This window comes from Lynx rufus, unplaced genomic scaffold (genome assembly GCF_022079265.1).
Source record: "Lynx rufus isolate CCGP_SWC_20201006 ecotype Redwood Valley unplaced genomic scaffold, mLynRuf1.p SCAF_12, whole genome shotgun sequence".
In the NCBI taxonomy this organism is placed as follows: Eukaryota; Metazoa; Chordata; class Mammalia; order Carnivora; family Felidae; genus Lynx; species Lynx rufus.
Window position 1 is genome coordinate 68,007,601 of NW_025814826.1, and position 27,845 is coordinate 68,035,445.

Genomic DNA, 27,845 nt, shown 5'->3' on the forward strand with positions numbered 1-27,845 from the left:
AGAGCATGAACAGGGGAGGGGCAGAGAGAGAGGGAGACACAGAATCAGAAGCAGGCTCTAGGCTCTGAGCCATCAGCCCAGAGCCCGACACAGGGCTCGAACTCACAGACCTCGAGATCGTGACCTGAGCTGAAGTCGGACACTCAACCGACTGAGCCACCCAGGCGCCCCGACCCACTGTTTATTTAGATGTGTTGTTTAACCTGCAAATTTTTGGGTGGATTTTCCAAATATATTTCTGTTATCTATTTCTAATTATGTGGGATCAGAGAACATCTTTGTGTTATTTCAATTCTTTTAAATTTGTTGACCTTTGTTTTATGGTACTTAGAATATGGTTTATCTTGGTGACTATTTCATACACAATGGAAAACAGTGTGTATTCTGTTGTTGTTGGTAGATTGTTCTATAAATGCCAACTAGATCAAGTTGGACAGTCATATTGTTCAGGTCTACTATATCTTTATTTTCTGCTTGCTTGCTCTACTAATTATTGAAAAAGGAGTGTACAATCTCCCAACTGACTTGATTATTTCTTCTTTCAGTTCTGTCAGGTTTTACTTTAATGTATTTGAGAATGTATTGTTAGGTTCATACATTCTCAGGATTATATTATCTGTTTGACAGGTTGACACTTGTATCATGATGAAGTGTCCCTCTTTCTCCTGGTACTATTCCACGTTCTGAAGTCTACTTGGTCCGATATTAATATAGCCACTAAAGCTTTCTTATGATAACTATTTGTATGATCTATCTCTTTCCATCTGTCTTAGTCTATTCAGGCTGCTGTAACAAAATACCACAGACTGGGTGGCTTATAAACAACAGAAATTTATTTTTCATGGTTCTGCAGGCTGGAAAGTCCAAGATTGGGGCACCAGCCTGGCTGGCTCAGTCAGTGGAGCATGTGACTCTTGATCTCGGGGTCATGGGTTTGAGCTACACATTGGAGAGTAGAGCTTACTTAAAAAAAAAAAAGTCCAAGATCAAGGGGCCACAATGGTTGCAATCTAGTGAGGGCCCTCTTCATGGTTCATGGCCAGCGCCTCTCTGTGTTCCCACATAGTGGAAGGGGTTAGGGATTTCTCTGGTGCCTGTTTTATAAGAGCACAAATTCCAGCATGAGGCTTTATTATCATGACCTGAGCACCTCCTAAAAGCACCACTTCCTGATATTACCACAATGTCTCAACATATGAGTCCTGGGGTGAGGGGCACCAATACTCAGACCACAGCATCATTCATTTAACTTCTCTATGTCTGTATACTTAAGGTGCCTTTCTTGTAGATTGCATATTCTTGGATTCTGATTTAAAAAAAAAATAAGGTTGTGGGGTGCCTGGGTAGCTCAGTCGCTTGAGCATCTAACTTTGGCTCAGGTCATGATTGCGGTGGTCTGTGGGTTGGAGCCCCTTATCGGGCTCTGTGCTGACAGCTCGGGAGCCTGGACCCTGCTTCGGATTCTGTGTCTCCCTCACTCTCTGCCCCTCCCCCGCTCATGCTCTGTCTCTCAAAAAAGAATAAACGTCAAGAAAAAAATTTAAACAAAAATAAGGTTATGCAACTGCTGCCTTAAAATTTTATCTATTTACTTAAGTAATCTCTAAACCCAATGTGGGGCTTAAACTCATGACCCCAGATCAAGAGTCGTGCATTCTTCCTACTGAGCCAACCAGGTGGCCCCAATTGCTGCCTTTTTGTTGGAGCATTGAGACCATTTACATTTAATGTAATCATTTATATGTTTGGGTTTAAGTATACCTTCTCAGTATTTGTTTTCTATTTGTCTTATCTGTTTCTTCTTACTCCTTTTTCTACCTTCTTTCTGATTGAGTAATTTTTAATATTTCATTTTATCTAGACTATGGGCTTATTAGCTATGTCTCTTTAGGTATGTTTTAATTTTATTTATTTTTAATTTACTGTTATTTTATTTTATCTATCTTTAAATAATATTGTAATTCTTCACATGTAATTTAAGAACCTTACAATAGTATATTTCCATTTTCCTCCTTTGCATATTGATGTCATACATTTTACTTTTACAAGTTATAGATCTCACAATATGTTGTTATTCTATCTACTTTAAACAGTTAACTGTCTTTTTAATGTTTTATTTGTTTATTTTTAGAAAGATAGTGCACATGCAAGAGCCATGGAGGGTAGAGAGAGAGAATCCCAAGCAGGCCCTACTCTGCTAGTGAGAGCCTGTCGTGGGGCTCGATCCCACAAACTGAGATCACGACCTGAGCCAAAATCAAGAGTTGGACATTTAACTGACCGAGGCACCCAGGCACCCTGGTTAACTATCTTTTTAAAAATTATTTTTAATTGTGGTAAAGAAAAACACAACATAAAAGTTACTACCTTAACTATTTTAAGTGTAAAGTTCAGTAGTGTTAAATGTATTTATATTAAGTATATTCACATGTTCACAGATCTCCAGAATTTTTTAATCTTGCAATCTGAAGCTTGATACGCATTAAACAATGACTCCCCATTCTCTCTTCCCCACAGCCCCTGTTAACCACCATTCCACTTTCTGTTTCTATGAGTTTGACTACTTTATGTATCCGTATAAGAAGAACCGCACAGTATGTGTCTTTTTAATGTTTACTTATTTATTTTGAGAAAGAGAGAGAGAGGGGGAGAGAGAGAGAGAGAGAGAGAGAACCCAAGCAGGCTCTGTGCTGGCAGTTCGGAGCATGGCGCAGGGCTTGATCCCACGAACCCATGAGATCACAACCTGAACAGAAATCAAGAGTCAGACACTCAGCTGACTGAAGCACTCAGGCGCCCCACACAGTGTGTGTCTTTTTGTGATTGGTTTATTTCACTCAGCATAACGTCCATGTTCACTCATGTTGTAGCATATAACAAGATTTCCTTCCTTTTTGAGGGTGAATAATATTCAATTGTATGTATAGCCACATTTTGTTTATCCATCCACCAATGGACATTTGGGCTGTCTCTACCTCTTGGTTATTGTGAATAATGTTATGAAGAAGGATGTGCTAATATCTCCTTGAGACCCTGCCTTTAATTCTTTTGGATATATACTCACTTTTGGAAGTGAGATTGCTGACTCATAGAGTGGTTCTAATTCTAATTCTTTTAGGAATAATCATACTGTTTTCCATATTGGTTACACCATTTTATAATCCCACCAACAGTGTCCAAGAGTTCCAGTTCCACATCCTCACCACCAATTTTCCCATTTTCATTTTTTGTTTGCTTTGCTTTGCTTTGCTTTGTTGTTTTTGTTTTTGTTTTTTGCCATCCTAATAGGCATGAGGTGGTATCTCATTATGGTTGTAATTTGATTCGAGAGAGACTTCTGATTATATCGTTGAGTTATCAGGTCTAAGTGGGGCAGTCAACTATCCTTTAATGAAATTTAGTAGATGAGAAAAATGTCTTTTATATTTACCCACCTATATCCCATTTCCAGGGCTGTTTTTTTTTTTATGTCAATCCAAATTTTCATCTAGAATTATTTTTCTTCATCCAAGAAAACTTTATTTTATTTTGTAGTGTGGGTCTGCAGGTGTTATATACTTCCAATTTTTTTTTCTTTGAAAAAACTACTGTCTTCATTTTTGAAGGATATTTTCTCTGAGTATATAACTCTAGATTGGCAGTGTTTTTGTTTTGTTTTGTTTTGTTTTGTTTTTCTTTTTGTTTTTAGTGCACTAATGATGTTCTTGCTTTGTCTTCTGGCTTAAAATTATTTTCTGACAAGAACTCTGCAGTCATAGTTATTTTTGTTTCTCTATTTTTTTTTGATAATTGTAGTACTTTTATCACTTTTCAGCAATTTATTTATCATGTGCTTATTATGGCTTCCTTTGCGTTTTTCCTACTTAGGTTTCATTGAAATTCCTAGATTTGTGAGTGTATGATTTTTCCTTCAAATCTGCAAAAATTTCAGCCATTGCTCTCAATGATACTTTCTGCATCGTTCTCTTTTGTTGATATGATCCCACAGGTTCTTCGGTTTAGTTTTGTTTGTTTTTTTTTTCCCCTCTGTTTCAACGTGGATAGTTCCTATTGCTGTGTCTTCAAGTTCACTGATATCTCTTCTGCTGTTAAGTTCATCCAATGAATTTTTGCTTCAGAGATTTTATTTTTCAACTCTAGCAAGTTCTTTTTTATAACTTCTCATCTCATCATATTCATGTCTTTCTTTAAATCCCTGGGCATGTTTATAACAGCTATTTCTTTTTAAACAATTTTTTTAACTTTTATTTATTTTTGAGACAGAGAGAGACAGAGCATGAACTGGGGAGGAGCAGAGAGAGAGGGAGACACAGAATCTGAAACAGCTCCAGGCTCTGAGCTGTCAGCACAGAGCCCGACGCGGGGCTCAAACTCATGGACCGTGCGATCATGACCTGAGCCGAAGTCGGATGCCCAACCGACCAAGCCACCCAGGTGCCCCTATAACAGCTAATTCTTAAGTCATTGCCAATTCCGTCATCTCTGTCACTTATGGGTCTAGTTCTGTCAACTGGCTTTTCTCCTCAGTCTGGGTCATGTGTTCCTCCTTCCTCATAAGCTTTGTAACTTTTTTATTGAGGTGAAATTCACATAAAATTACCTACATTAAAGTATACATCTCAGTGGCATTTGGTACATTCAGTGTTAAGTAACCACTACCTCGATCTAGTTACAAAACGTTTTCATCATCCTAAAGGGAACCTGTATCCACTAAGTAGTCACTACCCATTCCTCTTCCCAACCCCCTCTCCCCCCGGGAAACCACCTATCTGCTCTCTGTCCCTATACACGTACTTATTCTGAATATTTCATATATGTGACATTGTATGTGTGACTTTTTGAATCTAACCTCTTTCACTTAGCACAATGTTTCTGAGACTCACCACATTGTAACATGTAGCCATACTTCAGTCCTTTTTTCTAAAATTTTTTAAATGTTTATTATTTTTGAGAGAGAGAGAGAGAGAGAGAAAGCATGAGTGGGGGAGGGCAGAGAGAGAGAGAGAGAGAGAGATGGGATCTGAGGCAGGCTCCGGGCTCTGAGCTGTCAGCACTGAGCCTGACGCGGGGCTGGAACTCACAAACTGAGAGATCATGACCTGAGCCGAAGTTGGAAGCTCAACTGACTGAGCCACCCAGGCGCCCCTTTGATGTTTCCCTTTAAAGAGTGTTGAGGTTTTTTGGCAAGCATTTAAGCTATGTTTGTATAATCTTGTTCCTTTCAAGGCTTGTTCTCCACACTCATGATGGGTGTGGAGTAGGCTTTAGTCTAGAGCTGGTTCAATCACTTTACTGAGATGTGACCTGTCTCGGCTCTCTCCTGAATGCTCTGGTGTCCAACGTGGCTTCTTGGCAGTTAACGGCCTCCCTACCTAAGTGAAACCTGAGAGTTGTTCAGCAACTCCCACACCTCCAGGCCCCACCCCCTGCCGCCAAGTTGTTCTTTGCCTGGACTTGATGGCAGTAGGCCAGGTTCAAGGACCCAGGGGATCCTATAGGACCAGCCAGGACTCTCCTTGGCTTCATGAAGGACGCAGGACGGAAATCAAACATGAGTCAACAGGAAGTGAGAGCAGACATTATTGAAGATACAGGGAGACCAGATACAGACAGAGCATCTGGGAGACTCAGAAAGGACAGGACCATGAGTCTCATCTTTGTCTGGGGTTTGGGTTTTCTTTTGTTTTATTTAAAAAAAAAAAAAGATTTTTTGTTGAATGCTCAGCTGACTGAGCCCCTATTTTTGTCTCATTTAAAATAATATTTTTTAAATGTTTACTTATTTCTGAGAGTGGAAGAGAGACAAAGCACGATTGGGGAAGGGGTAGAGAGAGAGGGAGACACAGAATCCGAAGCAGGCTCCAGCCTCTGCACTGACAGCGGAGAGCCTGATACGGGGCTCAAACTCATGAACCGTGAGATCGTGACCCAAGCTGAAGTCAGATGCTTAACCGACTGAGCCACCTGGGCGCCCTGTTTTATTTTTAAGTAAACTCTACACCCAACGTGGGGCTCAAACTCACAACCCCAAGATCAAGAGTCACATGCTCTAACGACTGAGCCAACCAGGTGCCCCTGGGTCTGGGGTTTCACTGAGGATGGTGGTCTGGTGTAGGTATCCTCTCCAGCATCCAAGAACTGGTCAGAACAAACACCAGGGCATAGGGGTTATTCCTGAGAGCCAGGAGGTCTTGGCCTGGAGGTCTGACTTGGAGGTATGGCTTGGAGGTCTTGGCATGGAGGTCTTGGCATGGAGGTCTTGGCATGGAGGTCTGGCTTGGTGGTCTGGCTTGGAGGTATGGCTTGGAGGTCTTGGCTTGGAGGTCTTGGCATGGAGGTCTTGGCATGGAGATCTGGCCTGGTGGTCTGGTTTGGTGGTCTTGGCATGGAGGTCTTGGCATGGAGGTCTGGCTTGGTGGTCTGGCTTGGAGGTCTTGGCATGGAGGTCTTGGCTTGGAGGTCTTGGCATGGAGGTCTTGGGATGGAGGTCTTGGCATGGAGATCTGGCTTGGTGGTCTGGTTTGGTGGTCTTGGCATGGAGGTCTTGGCATGGAGGTCTTGGCATGGAGATCTGGCTTGGTGGTCTGGCTTGGAGGTCTTGGCATGGAGGTCTTGGCATGGAGGTCTTGGCATGGAGGTCTGGCTTGGTGGTCTGGCTTGGAGGTCTTGGCATGGAGGTCTGGCTTGGTGGTCTGGCTTTGTGGTCTGGCTTGGAGGTCTTGGCATGGAGGTCTGGCTTGGTGGTCTGGCTTGGTGGTCTGGCTTGGAGGTCTTGGCTTAGAGGTCTTGGCATGGAGGTCTTGGCATGGAGGTCTGGCTTGGTGGTCTGATTTGGTGGTCTTGGCATGGAGTCTTGGCATGGAGGTCTGGCTTGGTGGTCTGGTTTGGTGGTCTTGGCATGAAGGTCTGGCTTGGTGGTCTTGGCATGGAGTCTTGGCATGGAGGTCTGGCTTGGTGGTCTCACTTGGAGGTCTGAGTTGGAGGTCTGGCATGGAGGTCTGGCTTGGTGGTCTTGGCTTGGAGGTCTGGCTTGGTGGTCTGGCTTGGAGGTCTTGGCATGGAGGTCTGGCTTGGTGGTCTGGCTTGGAGGTCTTGGCATGGAGGTCTTGGCATGGAGATCTGGCTTGGTGGTCTGGTTTGGTGGTCTTGGCATGGAGGTCTGGCTTGGTGGTCTGGCTTGGTGGTCTGGCTTGGAGGTCTTGGCATGGAGGTCTTGGCATGGAGGTCTGGCTTGGTGGTCTGATTTGGTGGTCTGGCTTGGAGGTCTTGGCTTAGAGGTCTTGGCGTGGAGGTCTTGGCATGGAGGTCTTGGCTTGGAGGTCTTGGCATGGAGATCTGGCTTGGTGGTCTGGTTTGGTGGTCTTGGCATGGAGGTCTTGGCATGGAGATCTGGCTTGGAGGTCTTGGCATGGAGGTCTTGGCATGGAGGTCTGGTTTGGTGGTCTGGGTTGGAGGTCTTGGCATGGAGGTCTTGGCATGGAGGTCTGGCTTGGTGGTCTGGCTTGGTGGTCTGGCTTGCAGGTCTTGGCATGGAGGTCTTGGCTTGGAGGTCTTGGCATGGAGGTCTGGCTTGGTGGTCTGGCTTGCAGGTCTTGGCATGGAGGTCTTGGCATGGAGGTTTGGCTTGGTGGTCTGGCTTGGAGGTCTTGGCATGGAGGTCTTGGCATGGAGGTCTGGCTTGGTGGTCTGGCTTGGAGGTCTTGGCATGGAGATCTTGGCATGGAGATCTGGCTTGGTGGTCTGGTTTGGTGGTCTTGGCATGGAGGTCTGGCTTGGTGGTCTGGCTTGGAGGTCTTGGCATGGAGGTCTTGAGATGGAGGTCTTGGCATGGAGATCTGGCTTGGTGGTCTGGCTTGGTGGTCTGGCTTGGAGGTCTTGGCATGGAGGTCTGGCTTGGTGGTCTGGCTTTGTGGTCTGGCTTGGAGGTCTTGGCATGGAGGTCTGGCTTGGTGGTCTGGCTTGGTGGTCTGGCTTGGAGGTCTTGGCTTAGAGGTCTTGGCATGGAGGTCTTGGCATGGAGGTCTGGCTTGGTGGTCTGATTTGGTGGTCTCTGCATGGAGTCTTGGCATGGAGGTCTGGCTTGGTGGTCTGGTTTGGTGGTCTTGGCATGAAGGTCTGGCTTGGTGGTCTTGGCATGGAGTCTTGGCATGGAGGTCTGGCTTGGTGGTCTCACTTGGAGGTCTGAGTTGGAGGTCTGGCATGGAGGTCTGGCTTGGTGGTCTTGGCTTGGAGGTCTGGCTTGGTGGTCTGGCTTGGAGGTCTTGGCATGGAGGTCTGGCTTGGTGGTCTGGCTTGGAGGTCTTGGCATGGAGGTCTTGGCATGGAGATCTGGCTTGGTGGTCTGGTTTGGTGGTCTTGGCATGGAGGTCTGGCTTGGTGGTCTGGCTTGGTGGTCTGGCTTGGAGGTCTTGGCTTAGAGGTCTTGGCATGGAGGTCTTGGCATGGAGGTCTGGCTTGGAGGTCTTGGCTTAGAGGTCTTGGCGTGGAGGTCTTGGCATGGAGGTCTTGGCTTGGAGGTCTTGGCATGGAGATCTGGCTTGGTGGTCTGGTTTGGTGGTCTTGGCATGGAGGTCTTGGCATGGAGATCTGGCTTGGAGGTCTTGGCATGGAGGTCTTGGCATGGAGGTCTGGTTTGGTGGTCTGGGTTGGAGGTCTTGGCATGGAGGTCTTGGCATGGAGGTCTGGCTTGGTGGTCTGGCTTGCAGGTCTTGGCATGGAGGTCTTGGCTTGGAGGTCTTGGCATGGAGGTCTGGCTTGGTGGTCTGGCTTGCAGGTCTTGGCATGGAGGTCTTGGCATGGAGGTTTGGCTTGGTGGTCTGGCTTGGAGGTCTTGGCATGGAGGTCTTGGCATGGAGGTCTGGCTTGGTGGTCTGGCTTGGAGGTCTTGGCATGGAGATCTTGGCATGGAGATCTGGCTTGGTGGTCTGGTTTGGTGGTCTTGGCATGGAGGTCTGGCTTGGTGGTCTGGCTTGGAGGTCTTGGCATGGAGGTCTTGAGATGGAGGTCTTGGCATGGAGATCTGGCTTGGTGGTCTGGCTTGGTGGTCTGGCTTGCAGGTCTTGGCATGGAGGTCTTGGCATGGAGGTCTGGCTTGGAGGTCTTGGCTTGGAGGTCTGGCTTGGTGGTCTGACATTGATGTCTGGAATACACATGTAATGACTTCGTCAGGTCATTCTCACCCAGTCCTTCCTTAGACATTCTCTGTTCTAGAGAAATCATGAACTCCTTGTCCCTTACAAGGAGGATGTACACTGTTTGCATTCTGAGGCATGTGTAGAGTGGGGTGCGGGCCCTACCAAGAACAGAAGTAGCGGGGCACCTGGGTGGCTCCATCGGTGAGAGGCCTGACTTCAACGGGGGTCATGATCTCAAGGTTCTGGAGGTTCCAGTCCCACCTTAAGCTCTGTGCTGACAGCTTAGGATTCTGTGTCTCCCCTCTCTCTGCTCCCTCCCTATTCGTGCTCTCTCTCTCTATGTCTCTCAAAAATAAATAAACGTTAAGAGAAAAAAAAAGAAGGGAAGCAGGAAAAGGAGCAAAAAGCAGATTTGTATGGAGTCCTTCAGCTTCCCCGTCTCAGCCTGGGGGGACCTTCTCCCACTCCTCCCCAGACACAGGCCGGCCCCGGAATCGCAGGACCTTGTTTGTTCCTGTTTTGCCAAGATCGCGGTCCTGCGCCGCTGGGTGCCCAACCTACAGACAGTTGTTTCACATGTTTTGTCCAGTTTTCCAGCTGTTTCCCGGGGGAGGGCGCGTCCAGTGCTGGTGACTCGGTCGGAACGGAAGAGCGGCCTCTCTTGGTCCTTCCGGGTTTCTTTCCCCTGTTTGCTCTCCGCGCCCTCCAACTTCACACCGTGTTACGACTGAAGTGGCACACACTGCAGGTACACGACTGAGACACTTCAGACCTAAGTGTGCACCCTGAGCGCGTCCGCACAACCCAGCGCTTCTGAGGCCTTGGGAAGCTCTGGGGGGCTCGCAACCGCGCCCCTCGGCTCCCCCCGCCTCTCCACGCTGTGCGAAGCATTTTCTGCAAGGAAGCATTTTCTCTGGAAAAACGGAATCACACAGCGGGGCTCGCGAGAAGTCTGGCCTAGTGGGCCGACCGCCTCCGAGGCCCAGCGAGTGTGTTCGCAGGCGCTCCTCCCTTGTTTGCTGAGCCCCGCGCCACCGTAGGCGCAGCGGCCTGTTGTTTATCCACTCCTGTCTCAAATTCGGGTCGTTTCCAGTCCGGGGCTGCTACGAACATTCGTGCGTGATTCTCCGTGTGGACCCACGTTTTCATTTCTCTTGGGCAAGCACCCAGGGAAGAACGCCGGGGTCACGGTGAACTTACGCTCAAGGAACCGCAAGGAGGCGGCCGGGAGGGAGAGAGCATGCCTGGTTCCGCAGTCCGTCTTCAGAGGCCCCGGGGCCCAGCCGGGGTGGGGGGCGCAAAGGGGCGGCGGGACCAGGGAGGGGGAGGGGGCCGCCGCGGGGCGGCGGGGACCGGGGGGGGGGGGGGGAGGGAGGGGAGAGGGGGGCGTGGGGAGCGCAGCGGGGGCGGGGTTACGGGGCGGGAGGAGGGTCGGGGGTGCTGCGGAGGCGGGGTTACAGGGTACGGGTAGAGGCGTGGGGACCGCAGCGGGGGCCTGGGAAGGAACGGGGTGCGGAAGTGGGGGTGGGAGCGCGGCGGGGGCGGAGCCAGGAGGCAGTAAGGCGGGCGGGGGCGGGGCGGCCGGGAGGGGCTCTGGGCCTATCCGGATCGGGCGGGGCTTGGGCCGTAGATCCCGCCCCACGCCAGCGCCGCGGAGGCGCAAGGGAGGGGTATCACCACGCCCTCCCCCCCCACCAGTTTCCAAGGCAACCGGGTTCAACAGTTTCTGCGCCGCCCGCGTCTGGAGGCCTCCGGGCGCCCACCTGTCGGCATGTGCGCCGCGGAGGTGGACCATCAAGTTGCCCAGAGATACCTGCTCAAGCGGCGGCTGGGGAAGGGGGTGAGCCCGGCACCTGCAGGGAGGGGGAAGGTCCAGTCGGAGGTCTGTTCCCTCCGACGCGGCCAGGGATCCCTGGGCTCACGTCCTGTTTCCTCCGTGGACTGGAGGGTGGCTTGGGCAAGGCACCGAGCCCCTCGGGCCTCAGTTTCCTGTAGGGGGGCTCTAACAGCGCCCACTGCAAGTGAACCTGTCGCCTGGCTCTAGGTTCACAGCGGCCTCAGGTCAGAGGGATCGTGGACAAACCCTCCCCCCCCCCCCACGTCCCCTGCTCCCAGCTGCCTCTCCTGGGGCCCACAGAACACTAAGGAGGCCGGGCCCACCCACTCCAATCACTAAAGGCGATGGGTGGGTCCCAAGCCTGGCCCAGGAAGGGCCTGAGCGGGTAAATGGGCATGGAGTGAACCACATGTGAGCGATTGTGCGTTTGTGTGTGACAGCATGTGGGATTGTGTACAAGAGTGTTTGTGAAGGTGTGTGACTGGGTGGGCGGTATTGGGGAGAAGAGAAAGCACGTTCCAAACAGCACAGACAGCAGGTGCAAAGGCCCTGAGGTAAGAACCTGCTGGCTGTGGGGAAACAGCAGAGTTGATGTGAACTGGTTAAGAGTAACTACGGGAGGGCTGGGATCACCTGTGGCTTTGGGGAACTGCAGAGATTTCTGGGCATGACACGGAGTGGTAGCAGACATTGGTGCTGCTTTACAAGGCTCACGCTGCCTGCTGTGTAGAGGACAGACTGTAGTGTGGGCTAGGGAGGCCAGTTAAGAGGTTAGTGTAGCGATCCAGACAAGAGATGGGGGAGAGGCAAGAGTCCCAGGTGGGGCAGCAAGAGGTCAGATTCTGATGAAGTTTGGAGGTGGAGCGGACAGGATTTGCTGAGAGGCTGGGTGCAGGGTGTGAAAGAGGGGAGAGGTGCCCAGAACAGACTTTGGCTTCCACCCTGAGTCTCCCTTTTATAACCTTATTTCTTCCTGGAGCCTTGCTTCTCATCACCATCTTCTGGAAAACCGGGGGGGGGTGCGGGGGGGGGGCTGCTGCAGCAGCCTTAGCAGCCCGCAGCTGTGGGGACCTTGCCCGGAGCCATAGGCCCTCACCACAGCCTCACTCCCTCCCCGGAGCCTCAGGCAGCCTGCTGGGCAGGGGAGGGCTGGACAGGAGGCTGGCCCCGTGCCCAGCAAGCTGACCACCGTCCTCGCAGGCCTACGGCATTGTGTGGAAGGCAGTGGATAGGAGGACTGGCGAAGTCGTGGCCATCAAGAAAATCTTCGATGCCTTTAGGGATAAGACGGACGCCCAGGTGAGTGGAGAGGAGGCGTGAGAAGGACAAGGGCAGGGGTGTGTGGGGGGGGGGGGGACCCCTTCTGCCTCGGTGCCTGGAAGCTCCAGTGTATTTCTGAAGCCGATTCACAGCAGGTCTCTATAATTGCTCAGACATGACCTGAACCTGTGGTCCAGCAGGTGTGGGTGACGTCTGTCAATCCCTGTGGATCCTTTCGAGAAATGAGCTTCCGGGGAGCCTGGGGGGCTCAGTTAGTTAAGCGTCTGACTCGTGATTCCTGCTCTGGTCATGATCTCACGATTTGTGAGACTGAGCCCAGCGTAGGGCTCTGCTAGCCTTGGAGCCTGCTTACGATTGTCTTCCTCTGCACCTCTCCTGCTCACACAGGTGCTCTCTTTTTCTGTCTTTCCAAAAAAAAAAAAAAAAAAAAAAAAAAAAAGGAGGCGGGCTTCCTTTTCGCCCCACACTTACGCTCAAATTTCTGTCTCATTCCAGAGAACGTTCCGGGAAATCATGCTGCTCCAGGTGAGCAGCCCGGGCCACCTGGCAGCCCCCCTCCAGGTGCAGGTTCTCCCAGCAAGGTGGGGGGGGGGAACCCAGATCTGCGTCCCCCCCAGAGCACACAGCCCCTGGCTCTCTCCTCAGCAACTCGGGGACCATCCTAACATCATCCGCCTCCTGGACGTGATCCGGGCGGAGAACGACAGGGACATTTACCTGGTGTTTGAGTCTATGGGTAAGTGACGCCTTCTCACCCCCCAGCCTCACCTCAGTCCTGGTCCGGGACCCTCCAGTGGCCTGGATCCCTTTACATGTCCCTCTGCGGCCGGGTCACCACAGTGGTCAGTTGTCACCCAGAACAGTTTCTTGGTGTGGCTGGTGCATGGTCAGCGCCTGGGCCTGGCAGTGACCCCTCGAGCCCACCTCCGTGAGGCTCCTGCTTTTTCCACTGTTTGCAACTGTTTTTCCTTTTTCTACCCATGTTATAAAACAAAGCAACGTGAAACAAAGTATTAAAAATCACCCCAGAAACTGTTATTGCTGTGCTGACAAAGACAGAGCAGGCCTGAAGAAGCCTGCTAGAGCCACTGGGAAGCGTGTGTACCCAGGACAGGGTTAGGAACAGGGCTCTGAGGGTGGCCGGTGCCACCTGGGGACCGCGACCGGGGGAGGGCTGAGCACCCCCACAAGGGTCAAAGGTGGGGCAGACTTGTCCAGTGTCCCCAGGCCCCCCAGACTGACCTGCGTGCTCCCCCAGACACTGACCTGAACGCCGTCATCTGTAAGGGCAGGCTGCTGAAGGACGTCCACAAGCGCTTCATCATGTACCAGCTCCTGCGGGCCACCAAGTTCATCCACTCAGGAGGCGTCATCCACCGGGACCAGAAGGTGCCACCCACAGTCCAGTCACGGCTGCCCCCCAGCGTGTGCACCCACCATTAGCCCTCAGCCCACCTCCTCTCCTGCAGCCGTCCAACATTCTCCTGGACGCCAGCTGCTTGGTGAAACTCTGTGACTTTGGTCTCGCCCGCCCTCTCGGGGGCCTCCCTGAGGGGCCTGAGGGCCCGGCCCTGACAGATTACGTGGCCACACGCTGGTACCCGGGCTCCAGAGGTGCTGCTGTCCTCGAGCTGGTAACAGCGTCGCCCCCTCCCCCTGCAGTACCCCCTATGTCTTCTCACCCAGCCAAGGCCCCAAGGCCTTCCTGTGCCCTCACTTTGTGCCCTCACCGGCCCCCTCCTAGCACCCCAGGCCCTGCCCCTTTGCGTGTCTCTCCTCCTCCCTCCACATCTACCTCTGGGGTCCCCCCCCCCCAAGCCTCCACCCCTTCCTGCCCCAGGTACACCCCTGGGGTGGACATGTGGAGTCTGGGCTGCGTCCTGGGGGAGATGCTTCGGGGGAGACCCCTGTTCCCAGGCACATCTACGCTCCACCAGCTGGAGCTGATCCTGGAGACCATCCCGCCTCCATCCAAGGAGGGTGAGTATGTGTACAGGGGCCTGCTGGGCACCGGGGATCCCAAGGGTCAGAGCACACAGCTCTGGGGCCACAGCACATGATGGGCCAGGACTAGTAGGCAGGAGTCTGGGGAAGAGGGGCGGGGAAGGTCCAAAGTTTCAGGAAAACCGGAAAGGGCAGGCCCCACACATGGCAGGCCCGGGGAGGAGCTGCTGGGGGCTTTGGGAAAGCAACTGGACAGGTCTGCAAGGCGGGCGGGGCCTGGCCACAGGTCCTCGAGGGCCGAGCGGTGCTCATAAAGGGTCCAACTGAGCGGCTGAGGGATGGGGGCCGGGCGGGGGAGGTTGGGGGTTGGGGGAAGATGTGGAGGGAGGTAGGCTGCAGCAGAGGTAGGTAGCTTAGGTGGGGGGGGGTGGGGGGGTGGGGGGGGGAGGGTCTGTCCTTGTTCCTGGGGGAGGGAGCAGAGCAAGAGAGGGGAAGGACCAGGTGGGGAAGTCGGGGAAGGGGTTCTTCCATGGAGGTGGGCGTGCCCGGATGTGGAGTGCACGCGTGGGGGTGTAAGTGTGCAAGGGCCAGCACATGGGTGGGGCACGAATCCAGATACCGAAGGTTTGAGTCCTGGCACACTGCCGCAGCCCTGCAGAGAGGCCACTCCATGGGGCGGGAAGAACGACTGGCCCCAGACCTCCCTGAGCCGCCCGCCCCCCCCCCCCCGGGCCAGGCCCCCCTGACCACACACCACCTCTGTCCACCCTGCCTGCAGACCTCCTGGCTCTCAGCTCAAGCTTCGGCGCCTCAGTCCCGCCCTGCCTGGGGTCCCGGTGAGCGAGCGGGAGGAGCCTGGCTCGCACTCCTCATGTAAACTTGCTGGCCAGTCTGCCCGCCCAGACCCGGGCCCTGGCCTTCGGATGGCAGGCCCAAACCCAGCGAGTTGGATTTCCAGCACCGCCCGGCTTGGCCTGGGGGCATGGGCAGGCCCGCGGGAGCTGCGCGGGGCATGGAGAGCAAGGGACCAGAGGACGAGGCAGGGAGGGGTCGGCCATCAGTGCCATGCTGCCTGGGGGTGTCGTGTGGGGAGGGGAGATGCACGGAGGCAGTTAAGTGGCGCTGGGCGGAGGATGGGGAGGGGCCCGCCCTGGAAAGGGGACAATATGCAGGCACCTACAGGCCACGGCAGCCGCTGGACGCCCTCCTGCCGCCAGACACCCCCCCGGAGGCCCTGGATCTCCTCAAGGGACTCCTGGTATTTGCCCCGGGCAAGCGGCTTAGCGCAGCGCAGGCGCTGCGGCACCCCTACGTGCAGAGGTAGGGGCGGGGTCCCCTGGCCCAGCTCCTGCTTTGCCCGTCTCGTCTTGGGTGTTGGGTCCCGGACCTGGGCTCGGCCGGAGAGGCCGTCTTGACCGCAGCCCGAGGCTGGCTCCCCGCAGGTTCCACTGCCCCGCTCGCGAGCAGACCCTGGAGGCGGCTGTGCGGCTCCCGGTGCTGGAAGGAGTCCAGCTGTCAGCGCCTGAGTACCGCAGCCGCGTCTATCAGGTGCTCCGGTCCGCGACCACGATCTTCCCACACCCACGCTCACCCTCGGGTCCCCCCCCTCCCCCCCCCCCCGCCTCAGCGACCCCCAGAACCCTCTACACCCACGCCGTCCACCTCTGAGCGCTCCTCGCCTCCCGCAGATGATCCTGGAGCGCAGGGGCGGCGGCCCCGTCCCGAGAGGGAAGGGCCCGGGGGGCACGCCCCCGGGGACGGAGCCCAGCGCCCCCCGGGCCCAGGCGCGCCTGCGCTCACCCAGAGCCGTCCCTCAGCTGTCCCCGGGCTCGCCCTCGCAGAAGCCCGGTGCCGACGCCCAGAGCAGCCTGGGTCAGCAGTCCGCACATGGTGTGTGCCCCGCCCCCCCGGAGCGCGGCCCCTGACCCTTCTGGGTGGAGCCACCAAGGGTCCGCAGCGCCGGAGTAACCCCGGGGGTTGGTCTTCAGACCCCACAGACGTTCCCTGCGGAGCCGAGAACCTTCCCCGGCCGGACGTGGCGCCCCTGCTCCAGCCCCCGCCCCCAGGGGGTCTCGGGAGGGCGGAAAGGCCCCCTGGGGTGACGGCACAGGCCCCCTCGGGCCACTCGTGGGTAGGTTGCCCGGGGAGGGCCCCTCTCACTGTACTTCCGAGGGCGGCGCCCGGTGGGGCGGTGACCCTGTGACGCGCCCCCTCCCAGGCGAAGCCCAGCGTGAAGGGGGCGGCGCCCTCCCTGGCCTCTCAGGCCGCCGCCCGGGTGGCCGTCCAGGCCCTGATCCGGAGCGACTGGAATCCGGGCCGTGGGGTGAGGACGAGCGGCGCGCGACGGGTGAGCCCGCCCGGCCCCCCGACCGCTCCCCCAGCGCCCCGGCCCCGCCCCCTCGCGCGGCCCCCAGACTGTGTGCGGGTCCCTCGCGGGCTTCCTGCGGATGCGCGGCCCGAGCCCCGGCCGGGCCGGAGGATGTTCGGCGCCTCGGCCTGGCAGGGGGCGCAGGGGGCCGCGAGGGCCGCGCTCGGGGGCTATTCTCAAGCCTACGGTACCGTCTGCCGTTCGGCGCTGGGCCGTCCGCTCCTGCTCCCGGGCCCCGCGCGTAAGCCGCCCTGCCAGCCCGCGTCCCTCGCCCAGCCCTGGATCTGCCCCCGAGTGCCCCGTGCTACCCACCCCCTCCTACCCGCTCCCCCTTTTGCCTGCCCACACCCTTGAGTTCCAGGGAGCTCGTCCAGCCGTCTCTGGGGGAGTGGGAGAGGTCCCCACCCACCCCCAGCCACTTCCTCCAATAAAGTCGTGTTTGGCCACAGTCTCCCTGTTCATCTTTTGTCCTCAGTGAGGGACTCCCTCCGAGGCCACGGAGTCCACCCCCTTCCGAGGAGCCAGATGTCTAGTATAGAGTCTATGAGAAGCTGCGTGGCCCCCCTCTGCCCAGCGCCCAGTGCTTTCCCTCTAGGCTCACGTCACCAAAGGCTGGCCCCGGGGGGGGGGGGGCTCCTTGGGTCCAGCTTCCCGTCCTCTGTCCACAAATGCTCTGGGGACTGCGTGGTGCCCATCAGAGGGACCGCGCTGTCCCCAGGGGTTCCTGGAAGGGCAGGGGCTCGTGCACCTGCTGCCTGGATGCGAAAGCCATCACACGACTGCGTTTGTCACCCTGAGCCAGAGTAAAAGTGGAAGAGATGTTGGGGTGGTGCCCCGGGGTACAGCTCCTGACTGGCTGTTGTTGCTGACCCCAGCCACCTCTGTCACCAACAGTGACTGGCAGCTGGTTTGTCCTGGCGGGGGGTGGGTCCAGGGTGTGGGAGCTGAAGAGATCCCAGCGGCCTGGTGGGCACCTGTCTCATGGCTCCAGGGTGCCCGGCACCACACCTGACCCTGGACAGGGGTTGGAACACAGGGGAGGCTGTTTTCCGGCTGCCTGGTGGCAGCTCCCAGTCTAAAGGGTGCGGCCTTTGCTGTGCTGGGGGCGGGGCTGCTCGCAGCAGGAGCTGTGAGCTCCTGGAAAAGCTGGGGGCTGCTGGGGGAGGCACAGGAGGGAAGGGCCAGGAGAGCTGGCCAGGCCGGGGGGGCCACAAGAGAGAGAGAAAGAACAGGATTTGGGAGGAGGCCAAGAGGGGCGGCAAGGATAAATGCTCCGGTCCAGGCTCGGAGGTAAGCCAGCCACGCAGGGGGCAGCGTGTCGGGGTCCTAGAGCCCCCGGCTGATGGACAGGGGGGCGGATGAGGCCCTGGGAAGTGGCACGGCAGCCCAGAAAGGAGCAGGCGAGGCCCCAGGAAGCCCACCCCTGCGAACACAGACCTGGGGGCCCTGAGAGGTCCAGACATCTGGGCACCCAGCGCAGGGGAGGCTGGGAAGTGTGTGTGGGCTCGGTGACCCGGATCCCCCAGGGGCGCACCAGTGAGGGGCGCAGGGCTGGTGGAAGTGGGGAGCGGGAGTAGTGGGCTAAAGCAGTTTGGCCCTGAAGGGGAGCCGGTCACGATCACGGTCACAGGGGAGGGCTGAGGTGGAAGGAGTCTTTCTTCGAGGTTAGGGGATGTGGCGAGAGGTGTTTGCGGTACAGGCGGGCAGGTGGGGGTCTTCCGTGGTCCCCACAGGGATGGGCGGTGGAGTCCAGAGGCACATCTGAGAAGTTCACAGGACTAAAGTTTGCAACGTACAACTGGGCGATCATAGGTATTTAGGAATGTGTTGGAAAATCTTGTGTTTTATTGTTAACACCGAAATGTGCAGGGTCACATTTGAGATGTTATTCGGCACGACGCAGAGGACGCACACAGGAGGCCGCCAGGGCTCCCCCTTGGCAACAGGCCGGCACCAGGAGGGTGCAAGCGGACTTATCAGCAAGTGCGGCCAGGCCAAGGGCACCGCAGCGCATCTGGCTCCTGGGGGACCTTTTCCGCCTGGCCCAAAGTCCCCGCTGTCACCTCACCTGGCTTGTGGCTTTGGTAACCAGGCGGAGCTTCTGAGGAGCAACTGTCCCCCAGCCTCCCTCTCCTGCCACGTGGAGTCACAGTACTGCCTTTGCTCAGTGACCTCGTGTGTCCAGACCTTCCCCGGTCCGAGTGACTGCCATTTCTTCTACTTAAACCCCCAAAACTGTTGCACAAACACTAATCGCACAATGTTAAAACTTACGGCAGGGGTCTTCCTCAGCATTTGGTGCCAAAATGTGTCATTCCAAACGAAAGTCACTCTCCACAGGTGAAAAAGACACAAGAAAGGTCGGCAGGGAAACTCCGATCTCGTGGGTCGGTGACAAAGAAGAAAGGAGCCAGAACGGGGCGGACTTGGGCTCGGCTGGGACCCGAACCAGAACCCTCACCCGTGAGTACTGGCCCGGCGCTCCACATCCAGCCCTTCTCGGGCCGGCCTCACCCACCCGAAGGGTTTTGTGCTGCAAAACTCGGAGCTGTTACCCCTCACCAGGTGCTGGCTGGAGCACGGCCAGGATGTGGCCAGGCCTGCCTCAGTTCTCTTGGCAGGGCAGTCTCTCAGGTCCTCTGTGCCCCCATCTGCCAGTGGCCCAGCAGACAGGACAGCGCCTCCTGAGGGACCGCGTCACCCACAAGCAGCTCTGTCCCCACAGGGAGAGGATGGGCGGCTACGAAAGGTACCAGGAGGCAGAGAGGGAGGCAGTGAGGAGAGCAAGCGGGGCACGAAGTGAGACCTGAGCCACCTGTCTCGGTGGGGGGGGGGGGGGGAGGCTGAGGGAGAGGGGCTGGGGCTGCCGGGAGCCGGGAAAGAAGGACCAAGCAGCAGCAGAGCGGGGAGGCAGTGAGCGGAGGGGAACCCTGAGACACGGAAGCCCTGAGACGTGAGGCCCCCAGAGAATGGGGGGCTGAGGTGCATAGATGGCCCCCCAAGAAGATGGGGGCCGAGGCAGAAAGAGGTGGGCCCCCCAAAAGGTGGGGGCCTAAGGCACAAAGAGATGAAGCCCTGAGGCGAATGAAGGTCTATAGGGGACCTGAAGCTCAACCAGGTGGTGGAGGCAGAGGAATCTGAAGGGGGAGGCTCAGGGCACAGGGGCGGGCATGGGGCCGGAGGCGCAGGGCAGTGAGAGGCTGGAGCCCCAGAGGGGAGAGGCCAGAGGCAAAAGGCAGGCCCGCGGCTGGGTGAGCTGGGGCGGAGCCAGGCTCAGGCTGTGCTCCGCGGGCGGCCCTGCCCCCCCCCCCCCGCCCCGGGAGAGCAGGTGCTCTGCCTGGTGGGTGGCAGTGACGCAGGCACCTGGACCTGGGCTGCTGCTGGGCCAGCAGACTCACTTCTTGCTTTTGAAGGTGCCCAGGATCTTGGGCATGAACTTGCCCACCTTGCTGTCCCTGGTGTCCTCCTCTGCAGGGGCCTCCCCTGCCCCCGTGCCCCCGGCCTCTTCCTTTTTGCAGAAGACCTCGAATCGGCTGTAGACGCGTTTCTCTTTGCGCATGCTCTCCATGCGACGCAGCAGCCGGTCGCGCTCCTCCGCGCTGGCGGGCATCGTGCGGCTCAGCCTGCCCTGTGTCCCCGGGCTGTCCGAGCGGAAGATGGCAGAACATTTGTCCTTGTCGGACATGTCCGGGGCCAGGCCGCCGGCAGCCGGTGAGCGGCCTAGTTCGGGACTGCTGTGAGCCAGGCCCGGGGCCGGGGCCCCGCGGTGCTTCTGGCCGTGGGCGCTGATCTGCTCCAGAATGGCTTTCGTGTCATCCCGCAGGTTGCTGCTGTACAAGGCATTGGCCGTGGCGGAGGTCATGCGCGCCCGCGGGCTCCGCTCGTCACCGGCGGCAGCCTCAGCGCTATCACCCCTGCCCAGCGACGGCCGCCGGGGGCTCTCTGGCTGCCCGTTCTCCTGTGGCGCTGGGAAGCCGCCGTCATCCTCCGTGCGCCGCTCACCCTTGGGGCTCAGCAGCTGGCGGAGGCGCAGGGAGCCCTTGCGCAGGACTTCCATGGGGCCGCCGGCCGGCTCCTCCGCGGTCCCCGTCTTGGGAGACTCCCCGGAGAAGGTAAGGGTGAGGCTGCCCCTGCGCTCCGGCACGGGGGGCACGGGGGGCACGGGGCTGCCCCTGCGCTCCGGCAAGGGGGGCACGGGGCTGCCCCTGCGCTCCGGCAAGGGGGGCACGGGGCTGCCCCTGCGCTCGGGATAGGCCGAGGTGGGGCTCCCTTTCGGCTCAGGGTAGGCAGAGGTGGGGCTCCCTTTTGGCTCAGCGTGGGGCGCCTGGCGGGCGCCTCCCTCCAGCGGGGGGCTGTCCCGCCCTTGTGGGGAGGAGGAACGGCCCTGGGCAGAAAGGTAGCGAGAGGGCAGCCGGTCGGTGCCGCTCCGGCCCAGCGTGTCTAGCAGCTGGGTGGCAGTGAGCGTGGCCGCTCCGGGCTGCCTCTCGGCCTCCTGATGCAGCCGCTGTGCGAAGGAGTCGCGCAGGTCCAGCAGGCAGCTCTCGAGGCTGCGGCGCTCGCTTCCTGCGCCACCCGGCGCCACCACCTCCTCCCGCCACGCCTGGGACACGACAGCCTTGCTGTGGCTGGCGACTGTGACCGGAGCCCCCGCCCCTCCGGCGTCACGCGCCGGGCCCTTGTATTTCTCCAGCAGCTCGGCCACCTTGGCGGAGGTGGCGGAGCGCACGGCCTCGCCGCCGGGGCCCAGCGTCTCGCTGACCGTCTGCTCCTTGTGCAGCAGCTGCACCTTCTCGGCGGTGGCCGTCGTGGCCCCACCCGCGCCCTCGGCCTGCGAAGCGCTGAAGATCAGCGAGGAGCGCAGGCGCGAGCTGCGCTGCACCAGCGGGTTCAGGCGCGAGCGGAAGGAGTCCTGCTTGGCCAGGCCCGCCTCCTCCGGGCCCTCGCGCTCCAGGCCGTCGCCACCGCCCTTGGCCGGGAAGAGCGCGGGCCCGCGGGAGGCCGAGGGGAGCAGGTCCCCGGGGGCCACTCGTCCCCCGGGCACCAGAACATCGTCTTCGTAGGCCTCGGCCTCCATGGGTACCGGCAGGCCCTCGTCGGCCGCGTCCTCGCCATGGCAGCCGCTCAGGTAGGAGGCCAAGCGCCAGTGTCGCAGCCCGGCCCGCCCCTCAGGGCCGCCCCTGCGCTCGGGCTCCGCGTCGGGCGCGGCCTCCGGGCCCAGCCTCGCCACCGCCTGGCACGGGAAGCGCTGGCCAAGGTTGGGGCGCGGGGCCCCGCCGGGTTCCAGGCCGCGGGGCCCGGGGCCCAAGGCGGGGTCCGAGCCGTGGCGCACCTCGCGCGACGCGCTGGACGGCACGTAGTCCAGCCGCTGGTGTCCGTCCGGGCCGAGCTCGGGGAAGCGTGGCCCGCCCCCCAGCGCGAGGTCGTCGTGGTCGCCGAAGCCGGGGCGGCCGGCGCGCAGCTTCTCGAACAGGCCCTGAGGGCGCGCCGGCGCCAGCTGCGGGTCCCACTGGTAATGCTGCTGGTAGAGCTGGTCGCGGTGGAAGTGACTGGTCTGGAAGCGGAAGTCGTCACCGTGGCTGAGGAACGTCTGCCGCGACACCTGCCGCGCGGCCGCGAAGTTCTCCACCGCGCCCGCGCCGTCGGCGGCCGCGTAGCTGTGCCGCTTGAAGGCGTCCATCTCCAGATGCCGGGCCTGGAAGAAGCCCCGCGGGCCCGCGAGCTCCCCGCCCGGTCCCGCCTCGGCGTCCAGCCGCCGCGACAGCGGCCGCAGCCCCGCGTGCGGCTCCAGGGCTCCCGCGGGCATCCGCGTGGGCTCCTCCCGGCGGAAGGCCGACAAGAAGTGGCGGTCGGGGTCGAGGAAGGAGGGGAAGCCCAGGCCCTCTTCCCGGGGCGGTGGGAACAGGAGGTGCGCTCGCTTAGAGAAGGAGAAAGGGGTCGGCGCCCCGGTCACCTGGCCGCCCATAAGGGGCCCAGCCCCCGCGTACGGAGCCAGGGCGTAAGCGTCCATGCGGGCCAGCGCCCCGGCCGAGGGCACCAGCGGCTCGGACTGCGCGAAAAGGATGCGGAACTCCTCATCGAAGCTGGAGACCAGCTCGCCTTGGAACACGTGCGCCAGGCTTCGGTGGATCTTCTCGAAGGACCACATAAAGCTGCGGGCGGGGCGGGGCGGGGCGGGGCGTGTCAGGGGCGGGGCCAAGCAGCCGCGAGGGCCGCAGAGCCCCCACCTGCGGCCCGCCCCGGAAGCGTGAAGCCTACCAGAACCCCGGGGCGGAGGCGCGTCAGGGGCTGTGGGACCCGGGCTTCTGCAGGGGAGGCCCTTGGGTGGGGAGGTGCTGGGGCCGCGGGGCCGGGCGCACCTGTAGCTCCCACTCATGACCACGGCGCAGTCCACCAGCAGGAACTTCTCCTTCACGTGGCCCTTGAAGGACTTCCCAGTGCGGCAGTAGTAGGTGGGGCCCGCCACAGTGCGCACACGCAAGAACTGGGGAGCGAGAGGCGTTAGGTCTGGGCGCGGGAGTCTCCCACCTCCCTCCCCGCCCCCTCTCTGTCACTCACATCCACGTGGTGCAGGTTGACACGGCACTTGTCGGCCATGTCTAGGAAGTGCTGCGCGTTCATCTCATCCAGGAGGATGTAGACGGGGACGCGGCGTGCCGCTGCCTCCAGCACTTCCCCAAGCAGGTCCACGTCGGTGAACATGTCCATCACCACGGCCACCACCTGCAGGGGTCGAGTGAGGGACAGAGGACAGACCCCTCTGCTGTCCCCACCATTCTCTGGCCATACCTGCATGGCCCCACACGGGGGCCTCTGGATCTCCCACAAACACTGCAAATTGTCCTCTAGCCCGTCCCAGAGGAGAGCAGGGACCCTGTCGGGGAACAGGGCTCGGGAGGAAAAGGCCTATCATGGGGGGCTGTGGGGCTGCTGGCGGGTGGGTGGCCCATGATGGCCGGACAGGGCCTTCTAGGCAGGCACAGAGGGCCCACCTCCTTCTGGGAAGGGGCAAAGGCAAACGAAAGCCCTGCGACAGCCCCCGCCACCCCACCCCATAGATGGCGGAGCCCAGGCTCTAGTGCTGCCCGGGGTGCAGAGGGCAGTTGGGGTCTTTAGCTGCAGGACCTGTGGCCCCCACCTCCAAGATTTACCAGGCTTCCTTTGCTGTTTGCCACCTGTTTGGTGGGGGTAAGAAGCCCTCAGCTGGGTCAAAGTTAAAACCGGAGAGACTTTTCGGAACCATAAATCCAACCAGGAGACGTGCGCAGCCGTCCCAGAGCCCCTGAGTTTCTGGACACCGGCCAGGACCACCGGCAAGCAAGCCTGTGCGGCATGCAGCCTGCAATACCCAGACCCTTGGTGACCCCAAGAGTTGTCAGCCAGGGAGCCCTCGCTGGTGCTTGAAGGCTGGAGAGGCGCGGCCAGCCACCCTGGCCTCACCCTTGCCCCCGAAGCTGGGCATGCTCATGTTTCTTCCACCTGCACACTCCTACTCATGCTTCAGGGTCCAGCTCGGGCTGCCCTTCCCCCACGGTCCACCCAGCCCACGACAGCGCACCTGCTGGGCTGAGCGGATCATCCTTCGAGCCTCGTCCTTGATGCTGGGGCTGTCGGGCGGTGGTGGCTGCACCAGGGTGGTAACCTCGGTGCCCTGGAAGCCGAAGGTCAGGGGCCAGCCTAGGTCGAGTTCGGGCACCGCCTGGTCTGAGTTCATGGGCCAGTAGGTGCCTGAGGAGCCATCCATGTCCACGTTGGGAGGACTGCCTTCAGGGGGCTCTCGAGCAACATGCTGTGGGGGCCGCAGGTGGCGGCTCACGTGCTCCAGCTCCTCAGGGCACAGGAAGGCAGGTGCCCCCTCGGACGCCAGGAAGCGGCTGTAGGCCTCCGGCCCGCCCTCAGCCAGGGCGTCCACCGCCAGGCGGTAGTACTCTTTGTAGTGAGGCGGCAGGTACCCGGGTGCCAGCGGGTTGTCCCCCTGCGAGGAGCTCTGGGAGCGACGGGCCATGTCGGGGCCAGCGGCCTGGGAGGGGCGGGGAGACACGTTACTGGGGCAGGGGCTCCGTGCCCGCCCCCCACCCCACCCCCCAGCAGACACACCCTTTGTGGACAAGGGCTGGTGGAGCGCAGGCCGTGCCTGCAGGCCTTCCAGACACGCCTGGACCCAGACTGCCCCCCAGCTGGGGCAGGCCAGCGGAGCGCCCAGGCACAGGCCCGCCCCCGGCCCTGTCTCAGGTTGTCCCGTGCTGGCTGGGCCCTTGCTCCGGCCAGGACCTCAGGAGCGCTTGCAGCCTGGTTTCCCCGCAGGGGTTCCGGCTGCACGCAGACCCCGCTCGGGGTTATTTTAGGAACTCTGTGACCCAGGCACCTCTTTGTGGGCCCTTCCTCCATAGGAGAGAATCAGTATTTTATGATTGTTGTTATAAGGAAAACACGATCCAGACCGGATTCTTTATTATAGTCACTTTTTCCTTCTGCCTTTGGCATTAATGTATTTTCGTGGGCCTCCGGCATTGTGTGTACCGACCGGTCGGGTGGCCCCCCGCCTGTGTCTGTCCGCAGTGCAGGGGGCTGAGAGGGGACCCAGGGCCACTCACTGCCTCTCTGGCTCATTATCTCCACTGGAAAATGCAGCTGTCAGGGTCGACCTGATACCACACCTGGCCCAACACGAGCTCAGCACACAGACCCGTCACTACTTTTGTCCCAGGACTCGGCGTGAAGCTCAAGAACTTCCTATGGGGGACCCCATCCTATGGGTCACCGTGAGCCCCACGGCCCATTCACGGGCTTCACAGCCCTTCCAACTCTGACCCCTGCCCACCGGGACCACTTGCTTCCCTCTGGCCCACCCCTCCACTGTTTTCAGCCACTATTTATTTCCAGATAAAATCTCCCCAGCGCCCCTCCCACCCCCCCAGCAGATGTGGGCAGCGGTGGTCTTCCCAAGTCCCCGGTCACGCCCTGCTTCTCACTGTGTTCCAGATGAAATCAGAGCCCTTTGCTGTGGCCGTCAGGCTCATCCTGGGCTCCAAACGTGCCTCCCCGTCCTCACCACTTGCCCCAACCTCACACTGACACCCAAGCCAGGCGTGGCCCGCTCCAGTCCACCTGCTCCCCGAGGGCCCGAGGGGACCTAGGCTGGGAGGAGCTACCATTCGCTCCGGAAGGCCACGTGGGGGCCGCTTTTGGATCCACAATCGCCAGAGCTGCCTGGATACCCCGGAAGGAGCGCCCCACGCGCTGCCCACCCCACCGAGGCTGCAACTTGGGGCTGGGACTGAGCCGGACTTCAGATCCCGCCCGGCTCACGGGTGCCTGGACGCCGGTCCTGCAGGACTCCCCAGTGTGCCCTGCTCAGCAGGAGTGGCGGGTGACGCTGGCTGGATGGGGTCACTGGGCAGCCAGGGAACATTGGGACCAAGACTGTTGTGTGCGGTGACCTGGGGAAACTTTCCTGTCCGCCTTCGGTGCCAGGCTGAGCATGATGTGAAGGTTAGGTAGGGGGGCCTGTCCACCTCCTGGGGTGGGGGACAAGCTAACCCGAAGGTGGGAGGGCGGTACTTCTCTGTGCCATCCCGTCCACATCCAGCAGATGCTACCTGGTGTATTAAGGAAAAGTTCTTCGGACACTCCCTCATGGGGGCACCACCCTCTGGTTGGTTACATACAGGATCCCCATGCTGTCCTCATAGCAGGCCCACGTTAAGGAACAAGGTGCAGGCCTGTCTGTAGTGGGGCCTCCCACTGTGCCTGACCCGGGGCTGGGGGGTGGGGTGGTGGTGCGTGTCTCACACAGTATCTGACAGAGGGTGGTTCTGGGCAGACACTGTGGAGCTGGCTGTATGGGGTCAGTGTTGGGCCAGGCAGGGCTTGGGGGCACTTTCCTGCTCACTACATTTGAGAGGGAGCACTTCCCAAGGTGGGGAACCACAGAAGGGACCCCGCCCCCTGCACTTTACTCAGAAGGGGATTCAACACAACCTGTCCAGGCTGCCTGCAATGGGGGGGGGGGGGGGGTGGAAATCCCATGATGAACAAGGAGCCAGCTCATCCGCCAGGGCCCACCAGGAAGGGGGTGCCCACCCTGAGTGACCACACCGGTGACCCTGCATGGCCTCACGCCGTAATACATCCATAATGCAATGACCTTAGTCCTTTCACTTTGCACACCCCTGAACTGTGGACCGGGCAGAGGCCGCTCTCCAGCCCCCTCTGGGGAACCCGTCGTCCTCCGCAGGCCTGCCCTAAGGGAGGGAGGGGCACTATCCCACCCAAGCCCATGACTCAGCAGGGATCTGCACCTCCGCTGCTGACCTCTGACCTCTGACACAAGGCCGACAAACCCTCCAGGGCCCTCAGGGCTCTAGGAGCTTTCAGAGCAGTGGGTCCTTCCCACCTGGGCAGGAGGTGGGTTTTCTAAGTGACGGGAAGGAGGGAAGGCTCTGGGGCTAATGCACAGGAGGTGACCCCGGGCTCCGTGCGGGCGTGTGCGGGAGGCTCACCGCAGGAAGCATGTGGAAGCGTCAGGCATGTGGAGACCGGGGCGCGGGAGGGGGACGGGGGTCGGCCCGATGGGACTCACAGACTGGAAGCTGGCGAGTCGTAGTTTTCGGGGTGTGCCCCGCAGGACCGAAAGGGATTACTGCACCCAAGGAGTCAGCGACCGCCCAGGCCTGGCGTCCCCTCCACCCGCCCCAGTTCGGGACTCCGGGCGCGAGGGGACGCGGGCCTCCCGCTCTCCCTACGCTCCACGCAGGAAACCAGACCGCCTGGGCCACCCCAGCCGTCCCCAGGCCCAGGCGCCCCCAGGGAAGGAGTCAGGCCGGGCCGGGCACTCTCCCCAGGCTCCAGCTAGGCCGCGAGGGAGGGAGCCAGCGCGGATGGCCTCGGCAACCCCCCCCCCACCCCAACCGGCCCCTTCCCACTCGGCCCCTGCCGGGCCGGCGTCGTGCGAGGGCGCGCCCGTCCACCCCGGCACACGCGGCCTCGGCGCCCTCCGCTCCCCGCCCGGGCCCACCCGGCCGGGCCCCCGCGCTCCCGCGGCCCCGGCCCAGGTGCGGGTGGGAGCGCCGCCCAGGTGAGGCCGCGCCGAGGGGCGCCGAGCGCGCCGACCCCGCCCCGCGGGCCCGGCCGCGGCCTCCCCCTCCCCCCCCCCCACTCCCCTCCGGCGCGCCCCGCCCCGCTCGAGCCGGGGGAGGGGGCCCTACCTGGCCAGGTGCGCGGGGTCTCGGGACAAGGGCAGCAGGAGCCGACCGCCGCCCAGCGGCCTCGCGGTCCGGTCGGT

General features: G+C 59.6%; 2 protein-coding genes across 3 annotated transcripts; one reads left to right on the top strand and one right to left on the bottom strand.

Moving 5' to 3' along the window:
- Window positions 1–10,905: 10,905 nt before the first annotated feature.
- On the top strand, window positions 10,906–19,374 carry MAPK15 (mitogen-activated protein kinase 15). Its single transcript, XM_047073882.1, is given in 16 exon segments — window positions 10,906–10,974; window positions 12,172–12,270; window positions 12,748–12,777; window positions 12,898–12,988; window positions 13,511–13,641; window positions 13,722–13,853; window positions 13,855–13,886; window positions 14,093–14,232; window positions 14,975–15,032; window positions 15,379–15,516; window positions 15,639–15,744; window positions 15,885–16,068; window positions 16,185–16,327; window positions 16,415–16,567; window positions 16,658–16,805; window positions 19,223–19,374. Coding segments are annotated over 16 exon segments (1,806 nt in total).
- FAM83H (family with sequence similarity 83 member H) lies at window positions 18,395–27,417 on the bottom strand. 2 transcript variants are annotated; one of them, XM_047074291.1, is made up of 5 exons: window positions 27,064–27,417; window positions 24,120–24,581; window positions 23,120–23,284; window positions 22,921–23,045; window positions 18,395–22,713 (listed from the first exon to the last, which is right to left on the bottom strand). In XM_047074291.1, exons 1-5 carry the CDS (start codon window positions 27,073–27,075, stop codon window positions 19,959–19,961), a joined length of 3,519 nt encoding a protein of 1,172 aa, XP_046930247.1. In that variant the 5' UTR covers window positions 27,076–27,417; the 3' UTR covers window positions 18,395–19,958. The 2 variants fall into 2 exon arrangements, with proteins under 2 accessions (XP_046930247.1, XP_046930248.1); XM_047074292.1 differs by lacking the exon at window positions 27,064–27,417 and adding an exon at window positions 25,156–25,399.
- Window positions 27,418–27,845: the final 428 nt, after the last annotated feature.

Excerpts from the sequence above, each read along its gene's own strand:
- FAM83H (XM_047074291.1), bottom strand. Across the intron at positions 23,285-24,119 it reads TGATCCGCTCAGCCCAGCAG|GTGGTGGCCGTGGTGATGGA; the intron begins GTGCGCTGTCGT and ends CGACCCCTGCAG. Across the intron at positions 23,046-23,119 it reads TCAACCTGCACCACGTGGAT|TTCTTGCGTGTGCGCACTGT; the intron begins GTGAGTGACAGA and ends CTCGCTCCCCAG.